At 39.9% G+C, this 14,796-nt stretch overlaps 1 protein-coding gene and 1 long non-coding RNA gene across 4 annotated transcripts in view; one reads left to right on the forward strand and one right to left on the reverse strand.

The window, feature by feature from the left end:
* Positions 1–14,796, forward strand: part of THADA (THADA armadillo repeat containing) — a 314,026-nt gene that overhangs the window by 132,392 nt on the left and 166,838 nt on the right. For all 3 annotated transcript variants that reach the window (XM_033419175.2, XM_033419174.2, XM_033419176.2), the window contains 2 exons: positions 2,371–2,460; positions 3,572–3,703. In XM_033419175.2, coding sequence (XP_033275066.2) covers positions 2,371–2,460; positions 3,572–3,703 — 222 coding nt within the window. The remainder of the gene's footprint in view (positions 1–2,370; positions 2,461–3,571; positions 3,704–14,796) is intronic.
* On the reverse strand, positions 5,282–9,047 carry LOC117199472 (uncharacterized). Its single transcript, XR_004480720.2, has 2 exons — positions 8,488–9,047; positions 5,282–6,464 (listed from the first exon to the last, which is right to left on the reverse strand). It is a non-coding gene; the product is annotated as an uncharacterized LOC117199472 (long non-coding RNA).

Genomic DNA, 14,796 nt, shown 5'->3' on the forward strand with positions numbered 1-14,796 from the left:
TACTGAACTCTTACAGTTTTATTTTTAAGTGACTCTACTAAAAATGGAAGCTGATATTCTTGACCAGTTTTGCTTGGAGGTGGTAAGGAATGTAACATAGCCTGTAGTGGAATTGTTTTGTCTTCCCCCTCAATAAAACATTGACCTTGCAAAGCCCAGGTTTGCGATTTATTAACGATGAAATTTATACATGTTATCCTTTGTAACAGCAAGAGACTGGTAACAACCCAAAGCCCTAACCATTAGGGATTAAATCAGTTACAGTCAACCATAATGTGGTTTACTCTGCAGCCATTAAATGGAAAGAAATAGTTCAGGGTGCCTGATATTGAATGACTTGGTAGATATAGTTTAGATGAAAAAAAACCAAGGTGCACAGCAGTATATGTAATATGCATATTTGTTGGGGGAAAAAAATCAAACGAAAAGTAAGTACTTAATGCACTGAATTTTTTATAAGAGAAAGCTAAGATACTTTTGCATAGTTTTCTATGAGGAGAGGCACTGGGCAGTCTAGTGTGTTTCTTATAATATTTATTAATTTTTTCCATAAAAATATCTAATAAGTACAAAAAGGATATGAGCTTATTTAACATAAAATGTCCAGTAAATGTTCAATAAATCTGTAACTTATTTATTGAGGATAAAGTAAGGATAGAATAAGGGATAAAGTAAGGGATAGAGTAAGGACTTTTTAAAAAATTTGATCTTACTGAATATGAAATAGGTATAAAAGAAAATTTATAACATGTGGTAAAGTTTAAAAAGTATGCAACAAACAAAAGTAATCACTTCTCTCCAAAATAATGGGGAAATACCACTACGTACCCACAAGGATGGCTAAAATGGAAAAAAAGACAACAGCAAATGTTGGAAGGGATATAGAGCCACTAGAAGGCTTATTTGTTGTTGGGAGTGTAAAATGCTATAACTATTTTGGAAAACAGTCAGTTTTCTAAGAAGAATTAAAACATATGTCCACAAAAAACCTTGTGTAAGAATGTTCATAGCAGCTTTATTCATGAAAGCCAACAAATGGAAACAGTCCCTGTCTGTCAAGAGAAGAATGGATAAACAACCTTGTATATTCAAAAAGAATCAAACTATTGATATGTTGAATAACATGAATGAATCTCATAAGCTTTATGCTGAGTGAAAAAAGCCAGACACAAAAAGTTATGTAATGCATTATTACATTTATATGAGATTCTGGAATAGACAAAACCAAATTGTGGTGATAGAAATCAAATCATGGTTGCTTTGGGGATTCAGAATTGACTGGGAAAGGGGCACAAGGGAACTTTCTGGGATGATGGAAAATTACTGAGGCTTCATAGGGTTGGATTACATGAGTGTATGCATTTGTGAAAATTGATCGAATGGTACACTTAAGGTTTGAGCATTTCACTGTGTGTGAAATACACCCCAATTTTTTTAACCCCAATTTTTAAACAATGATGTTTGGGGTCTTCATTAATAGGAGCATGCATCTAGAGTTGCTAAGAAGGGCAAGTTGGGGAATATTTATGTTACCCCTTCAGAGTAATTCTTTAATAGTTTTGGAGACAGTACTTAACACCAAACGCTATGTTTAGCTTGAGCTTTTTTGTCGGTTGTACAGTTGGAGGACCTATTTTCAGAATCTTGTCAGAGTTCAGGGGGCAGTATTTATAAAGAGGGAAAAGGTAGCCCTCTCAGACTGGCGCTCCAGAGCTTCACATGCCATGTCTTCTGATAACCATGCTCCAGACCGGTGGGTCTCAGCTAGGAACCTTTTTTTCCCTCTCGGTACATTTGGCAATGTCCAGAGATATTTTTGGTTGTCAGCTGGTGGGAGGAGGAGGTGTTGAGCTACTGGCATCTAGTGGGTAGAAGCTGTGGAGGCTGCTAAACCCTCTACAATGCACAGGACAGCCTCCACAACAAAGAGGAGCTCATCCAAGCTGCCATTGGTGCCGACTTCGAGAAACCTCGTTTTACATTTGCCCTTACTACTGAAGCTGAGTCAGTCTCAGTCCACCAGGTGCTGACTATACTCAGAGTCCAAATCAATTGTGGAAACTTGGCATTTTCACAAATTGCATATTTCTTCCCTGTCAGAAGTTAATATTAAATACTTGTAAGAGTATGTAATCTTAAATTTTGAGATAAAATTCCATGCGTTAAGAGCATTTCCAAAATCCAAATTAAATCTCTTGTTTCTATTGATTGTTAAATTCTTCAGATGTGAGTTTTGTTCTTAACTTTATTTCATTAAATCTTCAAACAAATGATCTTTGTTGTCATTCTTTAAAAAATAAATTAAAAGGCTTTATTATCAAATCAGAAGGAATAAATGATAGTAATTTATCTCTTTTTCTCTCTCCACAGGATGACAGGGAGTGAATTTTTCTCTCGTTTCCCCGAACTCTATCCCTTTCTTCTCAAACAGTTGGAAACTGTAGCCAATACCGTGGACAGGTAAGAAGAGAATAGGGTGGGGCAAAGTGAAATCAAGGATGTGAATTACTTCAAGATTTTTCCCTTCAGGCAGCAATTTTTAATCAGCTCCTTCCTTGTAAACATAGATGGATTTTTTTTAAGTGCGTCTTTATTAAATACATCATGTTGCCTGACACTCTGTAGTAGATATGTACCTGAAAGGTTGTATAAAATCCGGGTTTTATATTATATTTTACATTTTAAAAATCCTATTTTTAAAGTTTTTAGTGTTTTATAGGAGTTAGCTTTTTAGAAGCACATGGTGATGTCTTCTAAGAATCATTTTCTTCCTCTTATATTCAAAATCTGTGTGTTTACATATTGAGTTTGCTTTAACACACACCTGTCATTTTTTTTATCACTGGCCTGTTGCAGCTGACTAATCTGGTCACTTGTGATCAGAAATGGTACTATTCTACTTGAGTGAAGATGGCCAGTGACCCTGGAAACACAAAATAATGCTATTAAGAGGGCTTCCAGTCTGATCAGAGCAGATAAAAAAGTTCACCATTGTCTTTTCAATCACATTCTGTGGCTGGTAGTATAATTTTTAGAATGGACATCTTAGAGCATGGACCATTTTATTCTTTTAGCAGTTTTTGCACTTGGCATGAATTTATACCAATTGTCTGTAATGAGAAAATAAAATCGCATCAGTGAATTTTACTTCTGTTTATGATCCATTTCCTCACATTAGTAATTTGTGCAGACAGGCTTTTCTGGCCCTAGTAAGTGACTGTCCACGCTTTCTTAAGTACATTTGGATGTTAAAAGTTTCACATTTCATACTCTGGAATAAACACCTCTCTAATGTCTGAACAGCTGAAATCAAAACAGCAGACTCGAATTATCAAATCATATGCTTTGAGAAGAGAATCCTGTGCAAAAGCCCAATCCACGGCTTTGCCAGTTTCTTCCTCATTTACACACTAAGAAAATATGAAGTGAATGGAGGAAAAAACGCAAAAAGGAAAATTATTGCTGATCATAGTCTCACTTTATATGTCATACATAATTATTTAATGAGAAAAACGTTTGAAGATAGTGCCTTGCCTATCTTTTATGTACAATAATTTTTTTCTTTTTTCAGTGATACAGGAGAACTAAACCATCATCCCAGCATGTTTCTCTTACTTTTGGTGTTGGGGAGGCTCTACCCTTCCCCGATGGATGGCGCCTGTTCTGCTCTCAGCATGGCACCTTTTATTCCCTTCATTATGAGGTAGTGTATGCCTCATGGAAATAATGGGAGTGGGCATGGGGGCTTTATGGAGCTATTTAATCCTGTTTCTATTTCAAAAATTATAGATTTTTTTTTTTTTTTTTTTTTTTTTAACTCTGGGAGGATTCTTGTGAAGGCAGGGGCCTGGGATTATTGCCATTGCCCCCAACTGGTCTCCAGTGTTTCAGATGGTGGGTTTAGGAGCTCATGTCTACTGTTTAAGTAGTGTTTTCTGGGAGTCCTGCCTGCTAATGGGTGTGTGGTGTTGATAGGAGATACCCCCTTTTGATAAACATAGCCTGGGTGTTTGCATTATCCCTGTGTTGAGCCTGGCCAGCATGGGGCAGGCTCAGTTCTGGCATATATCCCCTGTCCAGGGGTTCAAGAGGACACCTGGTCCTTCACTCTGGAGGAGTTTGCTGGTGGTTGCAAGGGGCAACATCTAGATGGCAATGCTGTGTAGCACGAGTTCACTTCCCACTCATCTTCCCTTTCAAGCTTGGAGTACCTGAGAAAAAGCCATGCATAAAGATTACACATGGAATCAAATGATAACAGGCTTTTCTGCTTCTACAGCCTATTACCACTTCCTCTTGTTACAATTTTTTGAGGCATTCGCCAGCTTCTGATCACCTTTTTCATTTTGGATCAAAGGCCTCAATAAACAGGCCTCCAAAAAGTATTGAAATTTTCTTATGAAATATTTCAGAAAACCTGTGATATTAGTTAGCTTTTACCTTTCTGCTTACCTCTTGACAAAACAGTACCTTCATTTTATGTATCTACCAAAAATTGAAATACAGCAGAAGGATAAAATATAACCAACTCAAGAGAGTGTACTTGTTATTTATGTGGTGTCCTGGGTTCCACTTCCTGGTTTCACAGAGCTGACTGATGCATTTTAATGTGAGAAACCATTAAACACAAGATTCTGGTGTGTGATTGCTGTAGCCATTTGTTTGCGCCAAGCCCTGGCTGTGGCTGTGTTATCTGTGATCACAGAGATGACTCACTCAGATTGGTTTTTGTTTCCTGATACACAGAGTTACCAGCCTCCCGTATCCAGCATTTGGTGATTCATTTTAGGAATTTGGGTCATAAATTTAACTTTCAGGAGCATTTAAAAATTGTACTTTCACATATAACTGGAAAGAACTAAAAAATAATTCAGAAAGTTGATGGTTGGGGGAGGCACATGTACAGAATCACAGTGTACATTAGAAACAAAGACACGCTTTAGAACTTTATCGTCCTGTGTTGAGAACATCCAATTTGTGGAAGCTTATTTCTTTTTCTTTTTCTTTTTTTTTTTTTTTGCGGTACGCGGGCCTCTCACTGTTGTGGCCTCTCCCGTTGCAGAGCACAGGCTCCGGGCGCGCAGGCTCAGCGGCCATGGCTCACGGGCCCAGCCGCCCCGCGGCATGTGGGATCCTCCCGGACTGGGGCACGAACCCGCGTGCCCTGCATCGGCAGGCGGACTCTCAACCACTGTGCCACCAGGGAAGCCCTGTGGAAGCTTATTTCTAATCAATCTGATAGGTGTTACATCCTAGAAACCAGAAGTTACTACGTTGAAAGTATCCTTCCTGTTATTTATTGGTTTACATATAATCAGAAAGCTCATATTACTAATTATACTCAGAGCACTTATTACATATACAAAGATCACGTGAACATAGGAGATTTAAATATTGCCTTAAGGCTAATGTACTTAGCGCATCTTCTTTTTCTTAACTCAGAAACACAAAGAAAGAAATGTACAGTTCTCCTGTCCTTCCAGTGAAAATGCCTTAATCAGTGGTTGCTTTCTACTTGAATAAAGATTCATAGAGCACCACCAGCAGCAAAAGTGCCATAGCGGATTCCTTAGAGTGTCCGTAGGCTCTGTTTTATTGAATGTCCAAGTATGTTATAGGCAGTGTTTCTCAAACTTTAAGATGTAAACATATCACTTGGGGATCTCATAAATTCTGATTCAGTAGGTCTGGGGTGGGGCCTGAGATTCTGCATTTCACACAGACTTCTAGGTAATGCTGAGGCTGCTGGTCTGCAGATCACACATTGAGTAGCAAGATTGAATTTGAGATATCAAACATTATCAGAACCACACACATAGAGATGATTTTAATAAACTATACTTGGAACTTGGTTAGGCTATTCGGGAGGTTTATCAGAAGTAGCTTTTGACCCAGGAATTCAGAGAACAAGCAAGAAAATACTCTGAGCAGAGAATTCAGTAGGAAGTAGACCAACCTTGTTGAGTCTCCACTGTTTGCCAGGCACTGAACTGGGCGTTTTGCTTAACAATGACTCTGAGAGGAGGTGTTACACCTCTCTTTACCTGTTGAGGAAACTGAGGTTCAGAAAGCGACTCACTTATAGAGTTGGAATATGAACCCAAGACTGTAGGGCTTGTCAAGAGTGTTGGGTATCCTCTTTCTATTACACCAAAATATCCAACTCCCTTTTGTGTAGTTAAGAGTTTTGGCTACACTGAGTAGCCCCAAGGGCCCTGAAATTTATGCAACTAGGAGCGATTAGGAGCCTGTATCTAGGCAGTGGATCCAAGTGCAGGCTATTTTCACGATGTAGAAGTCATGCCCCACTTGCAGTGGGGTCTGCTCCTGACCTTGCTTTTCCAGTGGTGGCAGTGGCTTGATTGGGTGCAGGCTTTCTCTCAGGCTTACATCTGTGGGATCATTGCTTGGGGTAATTGGGGCCAGTCTGTGGCCTGGGATAGAAGAAGCCTGGCTTTTCTTTCCTGAAAAGAAAGTAGAAAGATCCTAGATTTACAGTTAGAAAACCCAGTTTTGGGTTTCATCAACCTACTGCCAGGACAACCATGTGCTACCCTAAAATGTTCACAGTCACACCAGAGAGATGAACTATATAAAAAGATTTTTTTAATAGCGAATTTGGTAAAACTATACACATTAGATTTAAAATACTTCTGAGAAAATTATTCATGAAGAAAGTGAAAGATTGATCATAAAAACCTGCCAATCCAGGCAGTGTTTGTGGTTCTAATCATGGTAAAGATTAGGCTGTGTTGACTTGGGATAATGGCTGAAAAGACGGATATATGCACAAGTGGATGGGCAGTGTTTTATTTTTGTGGCATTGCTAGTATTAATTTACGTACTTGGAAGAGCTCTAATCAGGCTCTTGGATACTCTGAGTTCAGCTAAAGCAAAATTTTTCAGCTAGTGGGAGTAGCACAGAGGTTGCTCTGACTATGCTAAAGTGAATCAGTTGTACAATGAGAAGATTAAAAGCCCTGATGAGGGCTTCCCTGGTGGCGCAGTGGTTGAGAGTCCGCTTGCCGATGCAAGGGACACAGGTTCGTGCCCCGGTTCGGGAAGATCCCACATGCCGCGGAGCGGCTGGGCCCGTGAGCCATGGCCGCTGAACCTGCGCGTCCGGAGCCTGTGCTCCGCAATGGGAGAGGCCACAACAGTGAGCAGCCCGCGTACCGCAAAAAAATTTAAAAAAAAAAAAAAAGCCCTGATGACAGCTTTTTATTTCCCTTTGATTTACATATACTTACCTGCCATTTCCTTCCTCTCTGTGAGGTGTTAGGAAGTATTATTTGTACCTTTGTCCCTTATTCCACATTTGGGAATCCAAGCTTATATCTCTGTTGCCTTTCTTTGTTAACTTAAATCTTAGAAGCTTCTGATGTGGATCTTCCACAGTTATGTGTGTGCACAGCTATGATTTGTTGTATCATCTTGGAACAGAAATGATCATGTTAATCCCAGTGTTCTGTTTACAAGGTTTTTTCAAATCGAGTGTATTTTATGTGCCTAATGCTGTGCTGGATCCAGATACACAGCCCTCTTCCATGCAGAGATGATGCCTTCAATTTAAGGCCATTCACCCCCTTCAGTCCAGACACCACAGAGTAGAGTGACGCATGCTTTAAAAGGGACCCTGACTAGCTCCCTGATTACAGTTCACTAGTGCCCACGTGTCCGGGGCTTTCTAGAGACCAGAATATCTCTGGACACACACCTTGGAATTCCCTTTCACAAGCAAGCTTCAAGTTTGAATTGACGAGCTGTAGGAAACCAAAAATGCCTCAAACCTTGGCAATCCTGAACAGAACAAAGACTCAAGAGACTTGGTTCTTTCTAAGCTCTGCCACTTATTCACTAGCTGTGATGCTTGAGCAAGGTTCTGTACCCTCCTTGGACCAGTGTGGTACCTGTGTGTGTGAGGCAAAAAGTGCCTTCTATTGCAGATAACTGAGGTCTCCGCATCGGATTAAATCCCTCTACTGCCTTTTGTTCACTCTGGGATGCTTTTAAAAGGATCTCCCCACCCTACCCCCTTTTTGACTTATTTTCATTGCAAATGACTTTTGGTATGTTTTTCTCCAAATCATTTCAATCCTTGTTCACTTTAGGTAAATTTTCAGTGAAATCTGCCTTTCTGTTTTGTGAAAAATTTTGAGGTACAAATAACCATACAATCTTAATTAAACACGTGGCAGTGGAAATCACCCATAGCGACCTATGTATGCAATGGAAACTGTTTTAGTTGTGATATTGAAACATGTAGTCAACAATCAAAACAAAAATTGGAAAATATACATTTTATGTATTTTTTAAATATTTCATGGAACCTTTTGATTGTACCAGTCTTAAGAAGAAGGGAGGGGTAGGGAGTACAAAAACTAAGACTTAGGCCTTTTAAGCCTATGATATTGGAAAATAATATTGACTCTTGTTTTCTTTTCCTTGAAAGTTGCATAATGCAAGAATTATCACCTTACTCCTTACCCAGGTTATGAAGTTGAAAGATCTTCCTTGCCATCGTGTAGAGTTGGGGTTTTGCAGTAGACAGTAGTCGGCTTCCACCTTCATTTGTGATTGTAATACCAGGAACTTTCCTCCAAGGTTGCACATTTCTATCTGTTCTGTCTTCCCAGAATCCTTGTGATAAGTAGAAGGCAGGATTTGCTTTATAGAGAAAGAAATCAGGCAGAGGGCTGTTGAGACACTGCTGGGAAAGAAGGCATACCCACCTCCCTTTCTCTCCACCCCAGCTCTTAATCCTCTCTCCCTCTGAATAGCTATAGCATTAATTTAAATCTCTTATCTTACTAGTCATCATTACTGAATCATATTGTAATTTATATGCTCAATACTTATTCCCTCCAAATAAATCTTAATCTCTTTCCATGGAGAAGCAGCTATGGATTTTTTCGGTTTTTCATTTTTGGTACCTTTCTCTGCGTAGCCCAGGTTTGGGCACAGAGGCTGAATTATTAACCTAAAAACGAAACTAACTGTGAAATGAAACACTGTGTCTTAGCAGATCTGTGTATCTATGAAGTACTTAAGGGACTCCTAGTCTTACAGTGTTGGAGCCATATTTCATATCCCACTGGTTAGTGATTATGTAGAAAGGAGGCTCAGCTGGGTTTTCTGTTTTACCTGCCCTTTGAGGAATCTTATGCTCTAATGTGAGCTCTGACATTTGCTTTTATTTTGACTTCACCTCTCTGAAGGTCACACCCTCGGTTTCCTTTTCTATCAAATTAAGGTATTGGACATTACCCAGGGTCCTCTCTGGCCTTATGAGCCTATGACCTGAGACCTTACTGGACTCTGACCTCCTCTCCCCTGACTGCTATCCAGTCAAGGGATCTGGAGGTCCACCTTGCAGCTACTGTGCTGCAGGCTTTAGAGCCAAATGAGAGGAGCCTGAATTGATAAGAGGAGGAGGGAGGTCATAGAATTATAAACAAGCCAAAATACGTGGGGGAAAGCCTCCTGATTAATGTGGCACGAAAAAGTGGGCCCCTTAGTGCTTCAGGCTGTCAGTCTGTATAATGGGGATAATCCTGACTACAAAATAGCAGATAAAAGCCCCTTAGTTTGTTGGTTAAGAAAAATTCTAGAGAGAGGAAGGGGTTGATGGTATAAGGTGATAGAGGGCAGACTGTTTTTAACTCCTGCTTCAGCTTTGTCTTTGCCAGTAAACTGGAAGGAAGGCCCTGAAACCAGATGTAGGTGAGGTGATAGAAAAAGAACACTGTCTCTTGTGGATAAAGGCAAACCCTTGGACCCAGATAACTTACAGCCTCAGGTACAAGTTAGCCTAGAGCCAAGTCAGTAATTTGGGGGGGGTGTGGCATGGGAATGTTATCCTCAGAGCTTGCAGAAAGATTTCAAAAGAGAGAGGAAAAGGCATATTTTTATCAGTGACCAAACAATTGTGTTGATATTGTTTTAGACTGGATCATTCAATGTATTACTTGCAAGTGCTTCATACTTTATTTGCTGAGAGCTAGTAAGGATTCCCTAAGAATTAGTCATGCCTGAGTCACCTCATTGTTTTGATGGGATTAGGAGTCTGATAGATGAGGCCAATGCTGCTTTATTCAGCGTTTGAATTACTTACTTAAAATGAAGACAGACTAGATTGCGTGCTTATTAGGTTTGCATATAAGAGAAATATAACTGGTGACGGACTCCCATTCAAAATAGTCTTTAAGCATGGGAGTGACAGACACAAATTCAGGCTAGTAGCCATTACCTTTATGAAGCAGGGAAGGAGGGGATAAAATTAAGGAAGCATATATTAGGAGCTTGTTTTATTTGTGATGTGTTCTTAAGCTGGGTTTGGGGCAAATGGCTGTTATATTATTCTCTCTACTCTTTTTTATTTGGTATGTCTAATATAGTCCATAATTGAAAAATATGATTTCAAAGTAGCCTTGGAAGACTGGATTGATGGGCTGAGACTATCAAGATAACATTTAATAGAGATATATATCATGTTCTGATTTTGTAAAGAGAAGTCAAAATTACATACATATAGAATGAGAGCTGTCGGTTTCATAGCAGATTTTATGAAAAAATCTTGGGGAATGGGATTTCCTGGTGAGCCCTGAGGAAGCAGTATGACACAGTTGCTGCTTCTAGGTAGTGAAGGCTATAATCCCCCTGAACTCTGCTGGTCAGACTAAACCCATATCATTCTGCTATTATGTTATTATGCTGTGGGCTTCCCATTTTAGGAGGGTCACTGATAAACTAATATTTATCCAGAGAAGGTGACCAAGATGAGGAGGAAGCTAAACATCTGGAAATAGTTAGACTGGAAAAGACTAGTTAGAGGCAACATGGTAATGGTCTTTACATATTTGAGAGGCAGCCGTATGACAGAAGGCACATCATTTCTCTCTTGTGCTCCCAATGGGAAAGTAAGAGATAGATTTCAGATTTTAATATAAGGAAGAATTTTGTGAGAGTTAACATTCTGCATCAAGAGAACGAACAGATTTCCATAATACTGAGCTGCTGGTCGTTGAATGTCATCAAGGAAAACTGATCATATGTTGTGTATATTTTTTAGATTTCTGCAGTGCATCTGAGGTGGGGCCGGATGACCATCAAGGCATCTTTTTGAGGTGTCTTATTTTAGAATAGCTGAACAACCTGGCTGTAGATTCTAAATGTGCAGTGAAATGATAAACCTGCCTCTAAACCTGTAACACATATTTGTACATTTTTATTCAGGTACCCCTTAGGGGTACCTGAGGTTCAGTGTGTGGAATGAAATCATGTTTTCTGCATCGTGTGGCTTTTTTGCGAAGAGTTCTGGCATAAAAAGATACTCTGTCATTCATGGGTTCCTCCACCTACCAGTGGGGGTGCCATACTTCTCGTGGCCCACAGGTCACAGTGGTCTGCCCCTGCATGGTCCCCTTCAGCAGTTAATCCACTTAAATTTAGCTTCTAAGTAACTTCTATAACTTTGTTCTCTGTAGTTCTGAAAACATTTTTTTGGCCTATGGGATGTTATGTCTGAAAAGCATTCCTTATTAATTTAATTATCGTTTTTTGGTGGTTGCTATATTTTTCTCCATTTCAGATGTTGGCTGAAGCCACATTTGTTTTCTGACAAGTACAAGGAACATCTGAGTCTTTGAGAAAAGTCAGAGATGCTTTTCTGAAGAATGGTTAAAATAGATAACTCTTTGTTGTCCAGACTTCAAACAGAGATGCCTGTAGAAAGAATAAAGGAGTTGCCAGTCCTAGCCCATTACAAGTAAAAATACTTGAGAATAGGACTTTCCTGGTGCTGTTACCACAGCACTTCCTCCTGCCTGGCCATCCTAGAGGTTCAGAACTCCACCTGTCCTGTGGTTACTGGTAAATTCCATGAGCCTTAGAGAATGGGATTAAAGGTTAGGAGTCTCCCTATACCATTCTGATCTGCTAACAATGGTTGGGTGAAAAAAAGGGACCTGCCATTCCATTAACGTGTAGAAACCCTGACCTCTGGTTTTAGTGATATGACTTTGATACCAGGCCAGGCCTTGAGCAAGACTGTCAAGGTGCAGATGTTCAGTTCCACTCAGGGCTTTTTTGAGTGCTCAGTTCTCCCCTTTGCCTATAAGCCAAACCTGTGCCTACTCCTTCCTTTCGTACAGACATGTAAATGACCCTAGTCATTACCTTCCTTGGGGCTGTTTGTTGTGTTACACAGATACACATTTTGAAATAAAGTGAGGAATCTAGGTGATGGAATTTTAGGCCTTACATAAGAGAGGACCTAAAAGCAGAGATCAGAAGGTGTTTCCCAATGCTGGTGAAATCACAGTTTGGGCAGCTATCTACTTGGTCTCCTTTTTACCATGGCCCTGCCTAGCTAGTGCTTTATTTGGAGGGCTTTTTTGCTTATGGCCTTCTGAATTTCCAGATTCTACCCAGGGGTACCTGAGGTTCAGTGTGTGGAATGAAATCATGTTTTCTGCGTCGTGTGGCTTTTTTGCGAAGAGTTCTGGCATAAAAAGATACCTCTGACATCTGTCACCGATTTTTATCTCTCAGTTCCTAGAGGGGGGCCTGGCCAACTTAATCTCTGGTGCCAGATCTCTTTAAGACCATTTTCTAAATATGTTTTTGAGCAAAAGGAATGAGGAGTTCACCTCTTAATGGAATGCATTGACAAAGCAAGCTAGAAAAACAAAACTTGTAAGGACCAGCTTTTCTGCAGTGTTATCTGTTACTTCAGTAGGCCAGTTCAGGTCATGTTAGAACAAGTGATCTGTAGACAGCCTCGTTCTTAGGTGAAATTTCTGACAACGATGATAATCCATGGCCTATTGCTGCCATTCACTCTCAAACTTAAAATCCAATCAGTTAATAGATTAACTAAGTAGCTGTTAAACATCCATTGTATACCTAGCTAGCATGAGGTCTTGGATAAGATGCAAAGTAAAGGAAAAAGGTTTTTCATCCTTGAAGAACTTCTGATCTAGCTAGTGAGATAAAACCCATGCTTGTGAACCTGACATACTGTATATGAACCACTTAATTATATGGCAGATACACTAAGGACCAAGGTCCTGTAAACAAGGGGAGGAGCACTGGTGGGTTGGAGAAATTCGGGAGGTTTTCCTAGTAGCAAGGCAGGAAAAGAACATGGGAATTCAGTTTACCATCCTGAAGACTTTAAGAAATCTCCCATGTTGGTTAGCAGCTCTTAAGAGAGGAAAGTCATACTGTTCATTCTGCAGACAGTGGGCTCTAACAAGCAGAAGATTGTGACAGAGTTTTATGATTCATAACTTGAAAGTTATCCTAAAGAACTTTGTTTCCACTTGGATCAAGGATGACCCAGGAAATTCACAAAATAAATGGTTTGCTACTTAACAGAAGAAACGGTCCATGGTGAATCTTTGGTAAACTTTAATTAAGAACAGTATTTACTCCAAGTGTTGCATTTCCAAGTCTTATGGAAATAATGAAGAGTAATGGGAAAATTATTATAAATGTAATAATATTTAAATTTTAAAATATTTTAATAATATTGTTCCTTAAGGAGCCTTTATTTCCTTAAACTTAATTATTTTCTCAAAAATGTAGCCAAGATGCTCAGCAGGCATTTTTAATGCTGAATTGAAGATTTGAGAGTACCAAGCCCCAAATGCCAGCTAATATGAAGTCATCTTCTCCTACCTGGTAGGGGACATTTTAGAATCAAAACTGTATGTTTTTCTCTTTAGGCAGAAAAATCTGAATTAGGGAAGAGAGTATGAAGGTAAAGGAGAATTACAGTAGGCTTAAAATGAGACAAGAAAAATTCACGACATACCATGTTTTGATTATCTTTCTCTGATCGACGCAGTGTTTTTCCTCCCTCTCCTCTGGGCCTTGACCCTTACCAGTCTATTTATCATCTTGTTAAAACAACCTGCATTAGTCACATCAGCTGCACCAGATCATTCACCCTCATACCCTTTGACTTTTTCCCTTTGGGCCTTATTTTCCTCACTCACCTTGAACATTGAGACTCTTGACTGCCTGTCTTGCCTCCCCTCCACACAGCGACAGCTACTCTCTTCTTCACCATTTATTCTTGTCTTTCACTTTATTTTGTGAGCGCTCTTCGTCACTAGGTCATCCATCCATTAAATGTATTTGCTGAGGGCCTACTTTGTGTCATTGCCATAACCCAAGGCCCTACTCTCATCACCTCTTAATTGCAAGAGAAAATAGAAGCCATCAGGCATGGACTGTCTCCGTGGAGACACCCATTCTACCTACTACCATAGCTCTCTCCTTTGTTTTATAGCCAGACTCTTGGAAAAGGTTGTCTGTGTTTACAGTCTCCATTTCCTCCCCTCTTATTCCTTCCTTAAACCACTGCAGCCTGGATGCTTCTTCCACCACTTCACTGAAGCTTCACTGACAAACGTGAAATAGTAGTGACCTCTTCATTACAAAAGCCACTGGATGCTTTTCAGTCTTTATCTTTCTGAATCTTCCTCTGGTATTTGACACTCTTGCACACTGGCTTCTCCAGGATGCTCTTCCTCTGTGGCCTTGTTTGGCCATTGCTTCTTCCTCCTCTTTCAGGGCCCCTTCTTCATGCTGCCTCCTAAATGTTGGTGCACCTCTTTGTCCTGCCCCCCACTCTTTTCTTTTTTCACCTTATATGTACAGTCCTTACCTGGCTGGCAACTCACATACATTGATGAGTCAGTCCTAGATCTAGAACTTGTACAGAATCATAGATTCAACTTTCTGTTGGACAACTCCTTCTGCATGTCCCATACACATCTAAAAGTC

This window comes from Orcinus orca, chromosome 13 (genome assembly GCF_937001465.1).
Source record: "Orcinus orca chromosome 13, mOrcOrc1.1, whole genome shotgun sequence".
NCBI lineage: Eukaryota > Metazoa > Chordata > Mammalia > Artiodactyla > Delphinidae > Orcinus > Orcinus orca.